This window comes from Pangasianodon hypophthalmus, chromosome 1 (genome assembly GCF_027358585.1).
Source record: "Pangasianodon hypophthalmus isolate fPanHyp1 chromosome 1, fPanHyp1.pri, whole genome shotgun sequence".
In the NCBI taxonomy this organism is placed as follows: Eukaryota; Metazoa; Chordata; class Actinopteri; order Siluriformes; family Pangasiidae; genus Pangasianodon; species Pangasianodon hypophthalmus.
Genome location: NC_069710.1, coordinates 8,441,732 through 8,457,017, shown reverse-complemented (window position 1 = coordinate 8,457,017; position 15,286 = coordinate 8,441,732). Strand labels below are relative to the sequence as shown.

Here is a 15,286-nt window from a genome sequence, read left to right as displayed (position 1 = left end):
GCCGTGATGAAATTTATGCAAGTTGGATCAGCCTGTATTTTCAATTTTTTACTTTGATTTTCGGTGTGATTTCGAATCCAGCCCTCAATGTGATGTGCTGATGACTTTGGCTTCCACCATTGTGACATCATTTTGTTCTCAACAAATTACACAACATATATAAGTAAAGATTTTGAACGTGAATATTTCATTCATCGGCATCCAATGTGTGATTTAAGTGTTTCCTTACTATATATATATATATATATATATATATATATATATATATATATATATATATATATATATATATATATATATATATGAAATGTTTATTTGGGCCATAGAAGTAATATTTAGATGGTGTATACTTTATATTACACACTGACATCATATCTTTGTGCTTTGTGGGCTGTAATATATCTGAAAACCTTGGATACGTCAATATACAGAATTATGGATACCCTCAATAAAAGAGTAAACAGCAAAATTGCTTCTGTAAATCTACTCAGCAGGCCACTACAGCTCTAAAAGGTTTCAATGTGCTCTAATCCACAAAAACATTACTGAAAAAATCAGCATGTTGTAATGGCCATCTTATCTACTGACTTGTCATAATTAAACTCTCCAGATTAATTCAGCTCTCAGCTGATTATTATTATAATTATATATATAAATCATTATGTAACTACCAGCAGCTCCTGGGTGTTAAAGGGGTTAAAGACTTGTGTAATGTAAATGTATGTAACATTACTAACTACTACTGAAAATGACAGTACCTAAACATGGTCTCCTAATTCCAACTTCTGTTAAAATGGTGGGGTTTTTTTCATGAAAATAATGAAACCAAGATCAATCGTGTCAGAACTTTTTCCACCTTCAATGTGAAATTACAATGTATAAAAATTAAAACTTAAAAACAATCAGAAACATTTTAGGGAAAAATAGGAAAAATAAAGAAGTTACAATAACCTTGCATAAGTGTCCACACCCTTTCATAACTGGGGATGTGGCTGTGTTCAGAATGAACCAATCACATTCAATCTCATGTTCAAAAGTAATTATCATACAGCTCCCAATCAATCATATTATTCTGATTAACCCCAAATAAAGACCAGCTGTTTCTGTAGGATTTTCTTCACATCTTCTTGGTTTCATCTGACTGCTGAAGCCATGGTCCTGAAGTCTCACTGTCGAAAGGAATCAATCAGGAGAGGGGTATAAATGAATTTCCAAAATATTAGATGTACCATGGAACACTGTGAAGGCCATCATTAACAAGTGGAGAAACTGGGGCACCAAAGTGACATCACCAAGAACTGGATGTCCCTCCAAAATTTACAAAAGGACAAGACAAAACTTACCACAGAGGCTGCCAAGAGACCTACAGCAACATTAAAGGAGCTCAGTAATATCTGACGTACTGATTAACGTGCAAAACCTTAAGGCTTCTACTGAAACCCTTAAGATGAAGAGGAATTTCACCTTTTAGCATGACAGTGACCCAATACACGCCTCCAAATCAACAAAGGAATGGCTTCACCAAAACTAGATCAAGGTTTTGGAATGGCCCAGCCAGAGTCCAGATCTAAATCCAATCGAAAACCTGTAGGGTGATCTGAAGAGGGCTGCGCACAGGAGATGTCCAGCCAAACTAACAGAGTTAGAATGCTTTTGCAAAGAAGAATGGCAAAATATTGCGAAGTCAAGATGTGCCAAACTGATTGATTCTTACGTAAAAAGATTGAATGATTGAATCTAAAGGTGCTTCAACTAAGTATTAGTTTAGGGGTGTGCATACTTATGCAACCAATTTATTGTACATTTTTTTATTTTTCATTTTTTCCCCTGAAATGATTTTTATTGTTTATTGTTTTATTGTTTATTGTTGCTGAATCAATTATAAACAGTAGAAGACTATGTAACGTTACTACTTTAATGTATGTTGATGGAATAGCAAGCTAACATTATTACTGTTATCATGACAGACCTTTATCTTTAGTTTGATTTCTCTCTTTTTTGTTTATTTTTCTTTCTAAAATAAGCATCTAGCGGCTTTTGACTCATTTATTACCTATGCTGTTCGTAGTCAGTGCATCATTTGGTGTGTGTAAACAAATGATCGCCTTTCCTTCAAAACATGGTTTAGTTCCTTTTTATTATTTTACTTTTTCTTTCTCAATCAGGAAAACACATTTTACTTCTCTGGGGTGCCATATATTTGTGTGTGATTAAGGTGATGTGTGCATTCAGTTGCAGTGTTTGTCACAGATTAGAAATATACGTCCTTATATATACTCATCCTCCCTCTGACCCTGTGCTGCATTCGTGTCACTGTGAGGTTGGAAATAAAGTGCTTTGTTTTCTCAGAATGGGCATATATTTTATTTAATAGGATGAAATATACTTGGGTCACCAGTATACCTGCGTGTACCACCTATGTTTCACCCATGCATGGGAACCACTGCAATTTGTTAGAAGTCATTTCTCTGAACTGTACCGTGAGGGAATTCAAGAGAGCAGCCATCTGACAACCACCCTTCCTCCATCTTAGTCTCATTGTTGGTGCAGCAGTAGCAGGGCAACATAGAACTACACAGAAAGTTTAAACTGATTGAGAGATAGAGAGGGTAAAAGATATAAGTAGCGTTCTATATATCTTATGGAACCACTACTATGTTCCTCCTGTTCGAGCATCGATGAATCATTTTAGAAATGACCTCACCTGGATGTTTATAATCATATATCTGATGTAATCCCTAATTCTCATGGTCCCTAACTGGTCTTATTAACATGAAACCTTCATCCTGATCTTCTAAACCTGCCATGGTGTAATACTGAACATCGTAACTTCCTAAGTTCTCAAAACGCTAACTCCCTGTATCAGTCCCACATGAATCCAGATTAGTTAATTACTCATTTCTCTTTCCCAGCGTTGTCCTCTGCTAGGTTACTGAGGTCAGGAAATTGATTTATGAAAAGTTGCTCTGTGATAATGTCTGTTGTAAAACACTATACAATATTGATTTGAATTCAGTTATTAAATTTCGACCTTGCACCAAATTCTTTAATAAATTCTTTAAAAGTATTTGACTCTGAAGGTATAGCTGTATTTTCTTATGATACAGCTTATAAACTATGTATTCTTGTGTTCGGGACTTTTGTGTCCATTTTCATCCTAATTGGCAATAATTTTGGAGTTAGCAGCAGATAGTGTTGACCTCTGGCTCACAGTAACAGATGAGATTGAGTGAAATTATCTTTAATAAAAAAAGTCTTACTGGTTTGTATCCATGTATTAACTATCCACATAGCTGAAAAAAAAAACACTTTTGCTGACTTTTTATATAATATAGTCTAATAGAACTGAACGGCTTTTCAGAAAAATGATCAGAAAAGATCAATGATTTTATAAAGCAGATAGCAAAAAGGTTGCATGGGTACATCAGGGATTTTCTACATGCCCAGAGCACATCACTGATATTTGCTTAACTGATTACCTCAGGTGCACTTCCAGTCTGTCACAGGTCTTTTTTTTATTCAGGTTTTCAAATAATTCAGTGGATCTCAACCCTAGTCCTGGAGGACCCCATCATATTTTATAGTTTTCTAGGACAAAGGGGTTGGAACAACTTCATTTAATTGAGCAAAAATGTACTTTGGGACCAGGTTAAGCTTCTTTAACAGACTTGTGTCTCCCTCATGTGGCGAAACTTCCATTGTACAGTCAGTCGCTATGCGTTAATAATGTTAATTTTAACTTTTAACATTAAGAACCATTATTAATTGCAAAATTAAAACCAGAACATCTTGTTCAGTTATAGCTGCTTTGTAAAAACAAGCAAAAAGACACGTGATATGTCCTTATTTGCCACTGAGGAAGTTTTTATGATACAATATATGATACAAGCAGCTACAACAATGAGTTGTATTTAAATACAAAATGAAAACAGTACAAAAACAGTACTGTGCAAAAGTCTTAGGCACCCTATACTTTTTCAGTACAAACTTTGTTATTGATTTGTAGTCAGTACAAAAGCATTTTAGATTTCCAAACAAATTTAAATGTTACAGAAAAATGTTTGTATGGCAGTAAAGAAAGCAGAATATTGCGTAAGAGACACTTTTCAGACAAAAATACATAATGAAGGCTGCTGGGTTTTGCTGCAAAAGTAAGAAGCAAGTGCAACAGTCAATGTCTACAGAAGAACTGTGGCTGGTTCTGCAAGATGCTCAGTAAAACTTACAGCTCTTTTCTTTATAAAACTGCACACATTGTACCTGAGACTACTATTTTTTTTAATGCAACAGGTTGTCACACCAAATATTGACTTTGTTTCATTTATTACTGTTTACTGCTCTTTATAGTATTTTTTAAAATGTAGAAACATTTAATTTCATTATTTTTGAATGCATCTTTGCACTACAGCATTTCTTTGCACATTTCTTTGTATGTGGTTCTCATCACCCTCTACCCTGGAAAAGGGTATGTCGTGTCTTGTCATGATGACTGTATATAAACAGAAAACCAACCATTTTTGCTACATTAGTTTGTTACACTTATGTTTAAAATAATGTAGCTTTCATTTCATACTTGAATTTCAAAATACTGCCCACAGGTGATTTATTCAACAACCTGGACTGTAATCAAAGAAGATAAAGTACACAATTCAGAAGTCCACACCAACACAATATTTACAATTACAAAAAAAAAAAAAAAAAAACTTCCAAAAGTGGTGACATTCAGCACTTGCACTTCCACAAAATCACTCTTGATACTTCATCCTAAATATGAATTCTTTTTGACATCATTAACTCGGAAACCTTGCCTTCACTGTTAGCCAAAATGTATGTTGAATGAATGTTTAGAGGCCTTTGTCGAAGTCTGATGCAAATAAACCTCAGCAGAAACAGGTTAATTTACATTTACACTTATTCTTTAGGCAAATGCTTTTATTCAAAGTGACTTATAATTGACCTGAGCAGTAGAAGGTTGAGGGGCTTTTGCTCAACACTGGTAACTTGGTGGTGCTGGATTTGACCTTTGCATGCTCTGCTTTGTCCCAAATAGTCCCACATCACCCCACTGCTGTATTCCCTTCACTAACATGCTACAGCTTCCCCCATCAGATTTAAAACACTGATGTTTGCCTACAAAGCCAAAAACTAACCAGCACCCACTTAACCGACAGCACTTATCAAACGCCACTCTGCACCATGATCTCTTCAAGTGTGTAGCACTGTATGACTTTCCCCCACTATCCTTCATCACTCTTCTCTGTCCTGGCACCCAGGTGCTGGAATGAACTTTTCTGGTTGTCTGAACAGCTGAGGCACTGGTCATCTTCAAATGAAGCCTGAAAAGATCTACCTCTTCACTAAACAAGCAATAAACAGCTACTGATAAATAAATCATAAATAAAATAAACAATAAATAAGTAAATCAATTTGTTTCATACCCTAGCATAAATAAAGCAAATAAAGAAACAATTTGATCCTAAGCTTGGATGGCTAGTTGGCTTCCTCTGGGTTCTCTGGTTTCCTCCCACCTCTCAGAAACATTTCAGTAGGTTGACTAGCTAAATTGCCCCTTGGTCTGTGAATATGTCCTGCGATGATTTGGTGTTCCATTCTGGGTGTATCCCCACCTTGTGCGCAGCATTCCTGGGATAGGCTCTGGATCCACCATGACCCTGACTAGGATAAAGCAATGACTGAAGATGAATTATTGAATGAATTAATGAATGAATGAACTTGGTATTCTTAAATCCTGGCCTATTTACTTGCATGAGGATGTGTTTTTGATTGAGAATACAAAGCACTTCTCGAGGGCATCTGCTAAATTCTTATAAATATAAATGTAAATATAGAATGCCAGCTGTTCCAGTAGTATCGCAGAGCAATAACATTCAGGAAATGTATCAGTCAGCATTTAGGCCTCATCATTACACAGAGACAGCGCTGGTTAAAGTGGTAATTGACCTACTACTGGTCTCTGATCAAGGTTGTGTCTCCTTGCTTGTGTTGCTTGACCTTAGTGCAACTTTTGACACCATACTACTCTCCTTGATAGACTAGAAAATGTTGTTGGAGTTAAGGAAACAGCCCTCTCCTGGCTCAGGTCTTATTTGACTGATCGTTATCAGTTTGCAGATGTAAATGGTGACTTCTCTACACATACTAAGGTAAAGTTTGGTGTTCCGCAAGGTTCTGTTTTAGGGCGACTGCTTTTTTCTTTATATATACTACCTCTGGGCAAAATTATTTGTAAATATGGTATTAGCCTCCACTGTTATGCTGATGACACACAGTTGTATGTTTCAGCAAACCCAGATGAGAGACACCAGCTTAATAAAGTAGAGGAATGTGTAAAGGACATTAGACACTGGATGCTTAGTAACTTCCTCCTACTTAATTCTGACAAGACAGAAGTACTTGTACTAGGACCACATGCAGCTAGAAGTAAGCTTTCTGATTTCAGAGTATCTCTGGATGGCCTTTCTGTTTCATAATGTGCAGCAGTAAAAGACCTTGATGTGATTATTGACTCCAGTGTTTCATTTGAAGCTCATGTAAATAATACACCGATCAGCCATAACATTATGACCACCTGCCTAATATTGTGTTGGTCCCCTTTTGCTGCCAAAACAGCCCTGACCTGTTGAGGCATGGACTCCACTAGATCCCTGAAGGTGTGCTGTGGTATCTGGCACAAAGACGTTAACAGCAGATTTAAGTCCTGTAAGTTGCGAGGTGGGGCCTCCATGGATCGAACTTGATGGCCAGCACACCCCACAGATGCCACGAAGGGGTGTACCTAGTCTGCTACAATGTTTAGGTAGGTGGAATGTGTCAAAATAGCATCCACATGAATGCCAGGACCCAAGGTTTCCCAGCAGAACATTGCCCAGAGCATCACACTGCCTCCACCAGCTTGCGTTCTTCCCATAGTGCATGCTGGTGCCATCTCTTCCCTAGGTAAACGATGCACTCGCACCCGGCCTTCCACATGATGAAAAAGAAAATGTGATTTATCGGACCAGACCACCTTCTTCCATTGCTCCGTGGTCCAGTTCTGATGCTCACCTGTCCATTGTAGGCACTTTTGGCAGTGGACAGAGGTCAGCACTCTGACAGGTCTGTGGCTACACAGCCCCATACGCAGCAAGCTGCGACGCACTGTGTGTTCTGACACCTTTCTATCATAGCCAGCTTTAACTTTTCAGCAATTTGTGCCAGACGGACTAGCCTTCACTCCCCACGCGCATCAGTGAGCCTGTCACTAGTTCACCGGTTGTCCTTCCTTGGACCACTTTTGGTAGGTACTAACCACTGCATACCACGAACACCCCACTAGACCTTCCATTTTAAAGATGTTTTGATCCAGTCATCTAGCCACCACAATTTGCCCATTGTCAAAGTCTCTCTAATCTTTACATTTGCCCATTTTTCCTGTTTCCAACACATCAACTTCGAGAACCAACTGGTCACTTGCTGCCTAATATATCTCAAACATTGACAGGTGCTATTGTAACGAGATAATCAATATTATTCACTTCTAATAATAGAATTGTACTTCAATTGCTATGATAGATTTAGGACTGCAATTGCCACAAACGGTTTTGCACTCAAGTCTCCATCAGTGAACAGTTGATAACTTCAACAAAATAGACTTCATATGAAAACTATGATGAATTTCCTAGTTAAACATTTGCACTTTTGTCCATGTAGTACACAGTTACAGAAGGGAATTATTTATAGTTGCAATATCCTGTATCACCCAGATGAGGATGGGTTACTCTCAAGGTCTCTTCCTCATATCACCTCAGGGAGTTTCTCCTTGCCACCATTGCCTCTGGCTTGCTCATTAGGGATGAATTTATAAATGTATGAATTTAAAAAATATATATCCTGAATTTATATTTTTCTGTAAAGCTGCTTTGTGACAATGTCCATTGTTAAAAGTGCTATACAAATAAAATTTAATTGAATAGAATTGAATTAATATCAACAGTATATCAAACTTTACACAACATACTGTTTGATTCTCTTTGATATATTGTTTCTCCTTGTGTCTCCTTTGCTTACTTCAGACATATTGTTTCCTTGACTCATAATCATGTGCTGATTTGTGTCCTGGAACACAAATCATTTAGGGAAGTACCAGTTTAGCTCTCTTCATGATTTATCACACTGTCTGTTAGGCATTAGAAAATGTGCGCTTTGTTGCTCTTCAACAAGTGTTTTTAATCTTTTATATAGATATTTTATACAAACATTGCTACAATAGTTAGATACATATTTGACTACGTGACACATTAAGGTTAGATGAACATAAGGATTACTAATATAAAAAAAAGCCAAAGTCCATATTATCCATATTTGGTATATTTACTTTTTGAATTCTCAGCCTTGTCCTCTAGGCTTTCTGGTCCAATCACAGCTGCTGTCTCAGGCACACACTGACAAAACATTTTATAGTGAATAATAATAATAATAATTTTAAAAGTCAAAGATTCAAGGTAACAGATTTACAGAAAGGCCAGAAATGTCTAAAATTGCATTCTGGACCTTGTCAACTTATAAATTGTTGCTGTTAAGCGACAGAGATCCTTTAACCTGTAGAAGCATTATTTCTGATACTGGTGAAGATCACTGTATATATCTGACTGTACTCCATATAGTTCCTGTTACAAAATTAACAAAGAAATACATTACATTACAACCAATAAATTAGTTATCAAGGACATATGTTTTTACATACGTGTTTAAGGACATAAATGTTTAAGGGATTTCATTACAATTTTCACAAAAATTAAAATGTAAAACATGAGTAGTTCCTACTATTTATGTTGTCATTTATCAGACTTGGTTCTTATTGCTTTTTATTACATCTGTGCAAGCAGAAATTTTACCTGATAAGGTGACTCTGTAATTTCCACCTCCTTTGGTCTGCTTGACGACTGGCGAAATTTTCCTTTGTCTTAGGACAAGAGCAAGCATCAAGTTCATTTATGTTTACATCCAAGTCTTTTTCTCTCAAACAAACAAATAAACGAACACATACCTGTCTCACTGGAGTTCTTACGTGTATGCAAGCTGTTCTTCCTTTTTTCCTGTGATGCAAAACAGTAGACTGAGATAGTAATAACAAGTGTGAGAACTATATCACAGGTAATGATACCAATAACAACCCCCATGTTTAGCTGATAGCATGTGCCACAGTCTGAAAGAGAAACAGAGACAGAGCACATTTGTTGTATGACAGAGGATCCAAAATCAACTACATGAACAGGTTTTAAGCAAGCTCATTTGCTTTTTACTACTAGAATAGACATTACCTTGAGTTGCTGCCACACAGCCTGAGAAAACATTAGAAACATTAGAAATTAAAAACTGTATACACAGACCGTTTTTCGTCAAAATATTAACATCCCATTTATCCAAATGTGGCTTGCATTACCAAGAAGGCGAGACTCAATCTCTGTATATCAAATCAAATACTTTCAAACATGCCCCAAACACTTAAAAGTATAATAAAACCCCCAACCTATTAATAACCTATTTAAAAAGCAAAAAAAAAAGTACATAGATGCAATAGAGATACACTACAAACTCACCAAAAAGTCCAGTGAGAAGAGCCATCGAGTGCAGAATCCAGCCCATGATGACTACACTTAGAAAAAACAAATTGTATGATTAATTATCCTCCTATGAAGGATGCACAAATATTTGCCTCTGTTTAAACCAGAATCCCGTGTACAAGAGCCTTGCAGTTCTTGCAGTTGACTGAAATCTCAAGATACACTGTGGTGAGGGACTGAGCAAACACTGAAGACGTGTCATTGTCTGTTGGTCAGTGTGATACTAGGAGGAGTCATGGGTTGCTTTTTGTTTTTTGGTTGTTGTTTTTTTTTAACACAGTGTTCTCTGGCCTTTCATTACAATTCAGAGCTAATCAACAGAAATATGAAAAGATGTACAAACTAAAAATGCAAACACTAACAAAAAAAGTGAAGCTAAGAGCCATAAGTATCAAAACTCTTATTTTTAATATAGTTAGTCAAGCTAATATATGTATGAGAAACTTTTTTTTGCCTGTGCTAATTGTCAGGATTTGATTAAACAGATTTGTCCAAGCTGAAATATATGGGCTCTTCCCTCATAATGATGCAAAATGAATACACCTACTTATAAACTTCTCATATTCGAATTGGTATGTAGGTGTTGTAGAAAGTGTGTTCAGTGTTTGGAGTCAGATCATTTCCGTATTCAGACCAGACCAATTCAGTGTGATCTTTATACGCTCAGCCTGTGGTGTTGTGGGTCTACACTACACACGTCAGCTCTGTCTATGCTAAGTGGTGTGGTTTTATCAGCAAAAGAAAGCATAGCCTGACACATTGTTACCTAGGCATGTAAGATCACAGCCTTCATAACAGAGGATATTCTTCAAAACTGTGCTTTCTAAAAGTGAATTTGATTATCGTTATGGTCAGTGTTGTCAGAAAAGTCACAACTACTTCATGCATTTTGCATGAGTAAAGCTGGTTACGTCCTTTAGGCTTTTTGTTGTTTCTTGTTTCTGAATAAATGGGAACACAGCCCAGTGTGGTTTTGGAAGGAAATCAAAAACCGTAGTGAAAGAGGAACTTACAGGTGAGGTTAAAAATTGTCTGAAGAATGTGTTTTTATTATTATTATAATACATAATTTGTATATAAAAAGAACTACTGGATATGAAATAATAAATAAACTTTCTGAAATGTAGCCAAGTCACAGTAACACAAACATTCTTGGAAGATATGATATTAATCACTCACTTCCCCTCAACACACACACACGAGCACACTTTCGCTCTCGCCATCTGTGGGTTTTTCCACTGACCTCGATCTTAATTAAATGGAAACTTTTCAACTCTTATTATTAAACCTGACAATAATATACTGTTTTTCTTATTTAGATGAGAATTTCCTCATGGGGATATTTGATGCTTACAAAGGGTCATATTTGGAGCAGAAACAAGTGAGTATAGATACAAGTTAAGAAATTATGGACATTGGCATTCAGAGAAAAGCGTCAGTGTACTTCTGCGTGCCATGCTTAAGGCAGTACTCCAAAATTACACACGGTTTTCACACAGGAATTGATTACTAAATCCCCTGGGCAGGAAGCTATGCAGGGCCCCCCTTTCCAGCCAGCCATACATGAACCAACACATAGAGAACTGATCATCCACCAGAATTACACATTTGAGTAGCCTGAGTGATCCATAGAACACAGCTTTAACTTAAGCAAGTGGCTTCTTTCTTGCTTTCGCCCTCAGAAACTCATCCACCAAATCAGCTTTTTAACAAATCCTGACTCAGTGGGCAGCAGTAACATCATGCTGAGTCTTCTTTGGCCTATTTTAATCCAACTCATTTGGGAAAACGTTCTTCGTGGCTTCTCATTCTTTTTAAGATTTTTTTTTAACAAGACACTTAGTGTGGCTTTATGTTTACCCATATTTTTTTAACCCACTTATCTAGCTCCAGTTAAAAGAGGACCTGACATTGGTTACAAATTCATCCCCATAAACTAATACCATTAACATTAACAGTGTAATAATTCCTAATGCTGTTCATATCTATGCTCATCAAGGGCCCACTAGCAGCCAGGGCCCCTGGGGGTGGAACCTTCATCTGGGTGGAACGGATAGTGCGATTATAAATTATTCCCTTCTATTATTGTGTACTATATGGACAAATAGTGCAATTGTGCAACCAATAAATTCACCACAGTTTCTGCAAGAGTCCTGAGTATGAAGGTGTTCGTGGCAACCGCAGCCTAAAAGCCGAAGGGGTCAGGATCACTGGCATCGCAGAAGTAGCATGTGTAGCTCGACAGAGAGTGAGGGGGAGAGAGAGATGGAGAGAGAGAGAGAGATTGTTAGGTAAGCTTTTGTCCTCTAATGGTTAAGCATGATGTACTTTGTGTGCAGAGAGCAAGCAGGGACTCCGGCAAGACTAGCTATGACAGCATAACTAAAAGGGAGAGCCAGAAGCTAACACAGACATGAGGGCACCCTGGGACATAAGGCAGCCAGCCACTCCACCGTCAACAAACCTGAGTGAATGCGTGAGAGAGACTGTGTCTGAGCCCCAAACACTAAGTGGAAGGCTGTTCCATAACTGTGGGGCTTTGTAAGAGAAAGCTCTACCCCCAGCTGTAGCACACACTATTCGAGGTACCAACAAATAGCATGCACCTTTTGATCTATGTAGGGGTGGCGGATGATAAAAGACCAAAAGTTCACTCAGGTACTGTGGCACGAGACCATTTATAGGTCAATAGTAGTATTTTATAATCAATACGAAATTTGATTGGGAGCCAATGCAGTGTGGATAAGATAGGGGTGATGTGGTCAGTTCTAGTAAGGACTCTTCTGGTTCTAGTAAGGACTCTTGCTGCTGCATTCTGGACTAACTGGAGCTTGTTTATGCATCTACTGGAGCATCCAGACAGTAAGGCATTACAATAATCCAACCTAGAGGTAACAAAAGCATGAACTAATTTTTCTGCATCGTGACAATATATTTCTTATTTTAGCAATATTTCTGAGATGAAAGAAAGCAATCCTAGTGATATTATCTACATGAGCTTCAAAAGAAAGACTAGAGTCGATAATCACACCAAGGTCTTTTACTGCTGCACATGATGAAACATAAAGGCCATCCAGAGTTACTATGAAAGTTAATAAGCATCCAGTGTCTAATGTCCTTTACACATTCCTCAACTTTATTAAGCTGGTGTCTGTCATCTGGCTTTGCTGAAACATACAACTGTGTGTCATCAGCGTAACAGTGAAAGCTAATACCATGTTTACGAATAATTTTGCCCAGAGGTAGAATATATAAAGAAAAGAGCAGTGGGCCTAAAACAGAACCTTGTGGAACACCAAACTTTACCTTAGTATGAGAAGAGAAGTCACCATTTATGATTACAAACTGATAACGATCAGTCAAATAAGACCTGAGCAAGGAGAGGGCCGTTCCCTTAATGCCTACTACATTTTCTAGTCTATCGAGGAGAATAGCATGATCAATGGTATCAAAAGCTGCACTAAGGTCCAGCAGCACCAGCAAGGAGACACAACCCTGATCAGAGGCCAGTAGTAAGTCATTTACCATTCTAGCCAGTGCTGTCTCTGTGCTATGATGAGGCCTAAATCCTGACTGATACATTTCATGAATGTTATTCCTATGTGAGTATGAGCACAGCTGCTGTGCTACAACCTTTTCTAGGACCTTGGAGATAAAGGGGAGGTTTGATATTGGTCTATAGTTAGACAGCTGACAGGGGTCAAGGTTAGGTTTTTTAATCAGGGGATTGATAACTGCTAATTTAAAAGATTTAGGTACATAGCCAATGCTAAGGGAAGAATTGATTATTTTTAAAAGAGGTTTGATTGTTTCAGGAATTATCTGTTTGAGGAAACAAGTAGGTAAAGGATCTAGCATACAGGTTGATGATTTGATGATGAAATTAGTGAAATTAGTTCAGTCTCTTCAAGAGTAGTAAAACATTGTAATTGTTGATCTGATATAATTATATTATCGTCTACAGGGTTAGTTATAAAACTGTCTGGTTTTAAATTAATAGTCTGAATTTCTTGCCTGATATTTTCAATTTTACTATTGAAAAACTTCATGAAGTCATCACTGCTATATAATGATTGTGTGCGTGTTTCTATTGTTCCTAGTTAATTTTGCTACAGTATTAAATAAGAATCTAGGATTATTTCTGTTATCTTCAATTAGGGTGGAGAGATACATTGATCTAGCAGCACTAAGAGCTTCTATAGCTCAAAAGGCTCTCCTTCCATACTATTTGAAATGCTACCGATTTAGTTTGACGCCATTTACATTCTAGTTTTCGAGTGGTCTGTTTTAAAGTTTGTGCGTGATCGCTATACCAGGGTGCTAGCCTTTTCTCCCTAATTATTTTTCTTTTAAGTGGAGCTACCTTATCTAGCGAGTTGCAGAACGTTGATTCAAAGCTTGATTCAATTGCCTGGTCAAGTTCTTTGGGATCAGACGGTGATCCAATCATGGTTAGTAAATCTGGGAGATTACTGATAAAACTGTGGAGTTGTTGACGTGAAAGTACGTTTGAAAGTACGGTGACGTGGCAAGGTGCATATATTGTGATTAAGACACATTTTAAATGAGATGAGGTAATGATCTGAGATAGCTTCAGACTGTGGAAATAAGACTATATTTTCTATATTTAATCCGAATGTTAGTATTAAATCAAGAGTGTGACCACCACTATGAGTGGGTCCTATTACATTCTGATTAACCCCTACAGAATCAAGTATGGACACAACTGCTGTTCTCAGAGGGTCTTCTGGATTATCAAAATGAATATTAAAGTCTCCAACAATTAATGCTTTGTCTAAAGAAACAACCAGGTTAGAGATGAAATCCGCAAATTCACATAGGAATTCCGAATATGGCCCTGGGGGTCTGTAAGTAATAATTACTGGAATCACCTGGGTAGACTTATTTTTAGTGGCTATGTATGTTATGTTAGTATAAAGAACTTCAAATGAGTTGAATTTATGACTATGAGTTGAATTTATTTTTGTGTGATGCCTAGATTATCATTATAGATGACTGCGATGCCTCCTCCTTTGCCAGTTAGACGGGGCTGATGTATGTAACTGTACCCAGGAGGACTAGCTTCATTTAATGCTACAAAGTCGTTTGGTTTAATCCACGTTTCTGTTAAATAATATACATAATAGCTCATGACCGAAACTGATGAAAACTGCTTTCTAAAAATATCAGGTCAGCGTTGTTCATAGTTATTTTTCTTAGGGTGGTGTCTGTGGGAAATGTCTCCTCTATGATAAAATATTCACATCATGGCAGCTATAAATTGGAATCTAATACTGAGAAATTTGTAGTGATTGTGTAATTAACAGGATTATTACAAGTTGCATAATTTCCGTGTCCTGATCAGCACATTCGGCCTTAATATATTTGCAATATATTAGACAACTAGTATTAGATGTTTATTTACATATTTGCCACTGTTTCTCATTTGTATATTATCATATTATTCTAAACTGTTTTTGTTTCTTGCATTAATACCACATTATATTGCAAGTGACACCAAAGTGAAACCAAATGTTTTTACACAATCAACCTTGAGAATGAATCGCAAGTGAGTAATTTTAATTATCTGAATGGGTCTGTTAAGCCTCACTCTGAATAAGAAGAATTTCCCCCTCATAATATTCACTTAACATTTGAACTGA

At 37.0% G+C, this 15,286-nt stretch overlaps 1 protein-coding gene across 2 annotated transcripts; it reads right to left on the bottom strand.

Annotated features, from left to right (window-relative positions):
* Positions 1-8,190: 8,190 nt before the first annotated feature.
* tyrobp (transmembrane immune signaling adaptor TYROBP) lies at positions 8,191-9,835 on the bottom strand. Of its 2 annotated transcripts, XM_053235906.1 has the most exons (6): positions 9,600-9,835; positions 9,321-9,341; positions 9,047-9,205; positions 8,895-8,962; positions 8,599-8,666; positions 8,191-8,441 (listed from the first exon to the last, which is right to left on the bottom strand). In XM_053235906.1, exons 1-5 carry the CDS (start codon positions 9,643-9,645, stop codon positions 8,610-8,612), a joined length of 351 nt encoding a protein of 116 aa, XP_053091881.1. In that variant the 5' UTR covers positions 9,646-9,835; the 3' UTR covers positions 8,191-8,441; positions 8,599-8,609. The 2 variants fall into 2 exon arrangements, with proteins under 2 accessions (XP_053091881.1, XP_026770096.1); XM_026914295.3 differs by having other exon boundaries at positions 8,191-8,666.
* Between the last annotated feature and the right edge of the window lie 5,451 nt (positions 9,836-15,286).

Coding starts and splice junctions, on each gene's coding strand:
- tyrobp (XM_026914295.3), bottom strand. CDS start 9,645: ATGGGCTGGATTCTGCACTCGATGGCTCTTCTCACTGGACTTTTTG. Junction 9,206..9,320: donor CTGTGTGGCAGCAACTCAAG/GTAATGTCTATT, acceptor TTTCTCTTTCAG/ACTGTGGCACATGCTATCAG. Junction 8,667..8,894: donor TTACAGAGTCACCTTATCAG/GTAAAATTTCTG, acceptor ATTTTGTAACAG/GAACTATATGGAGTACAGTC.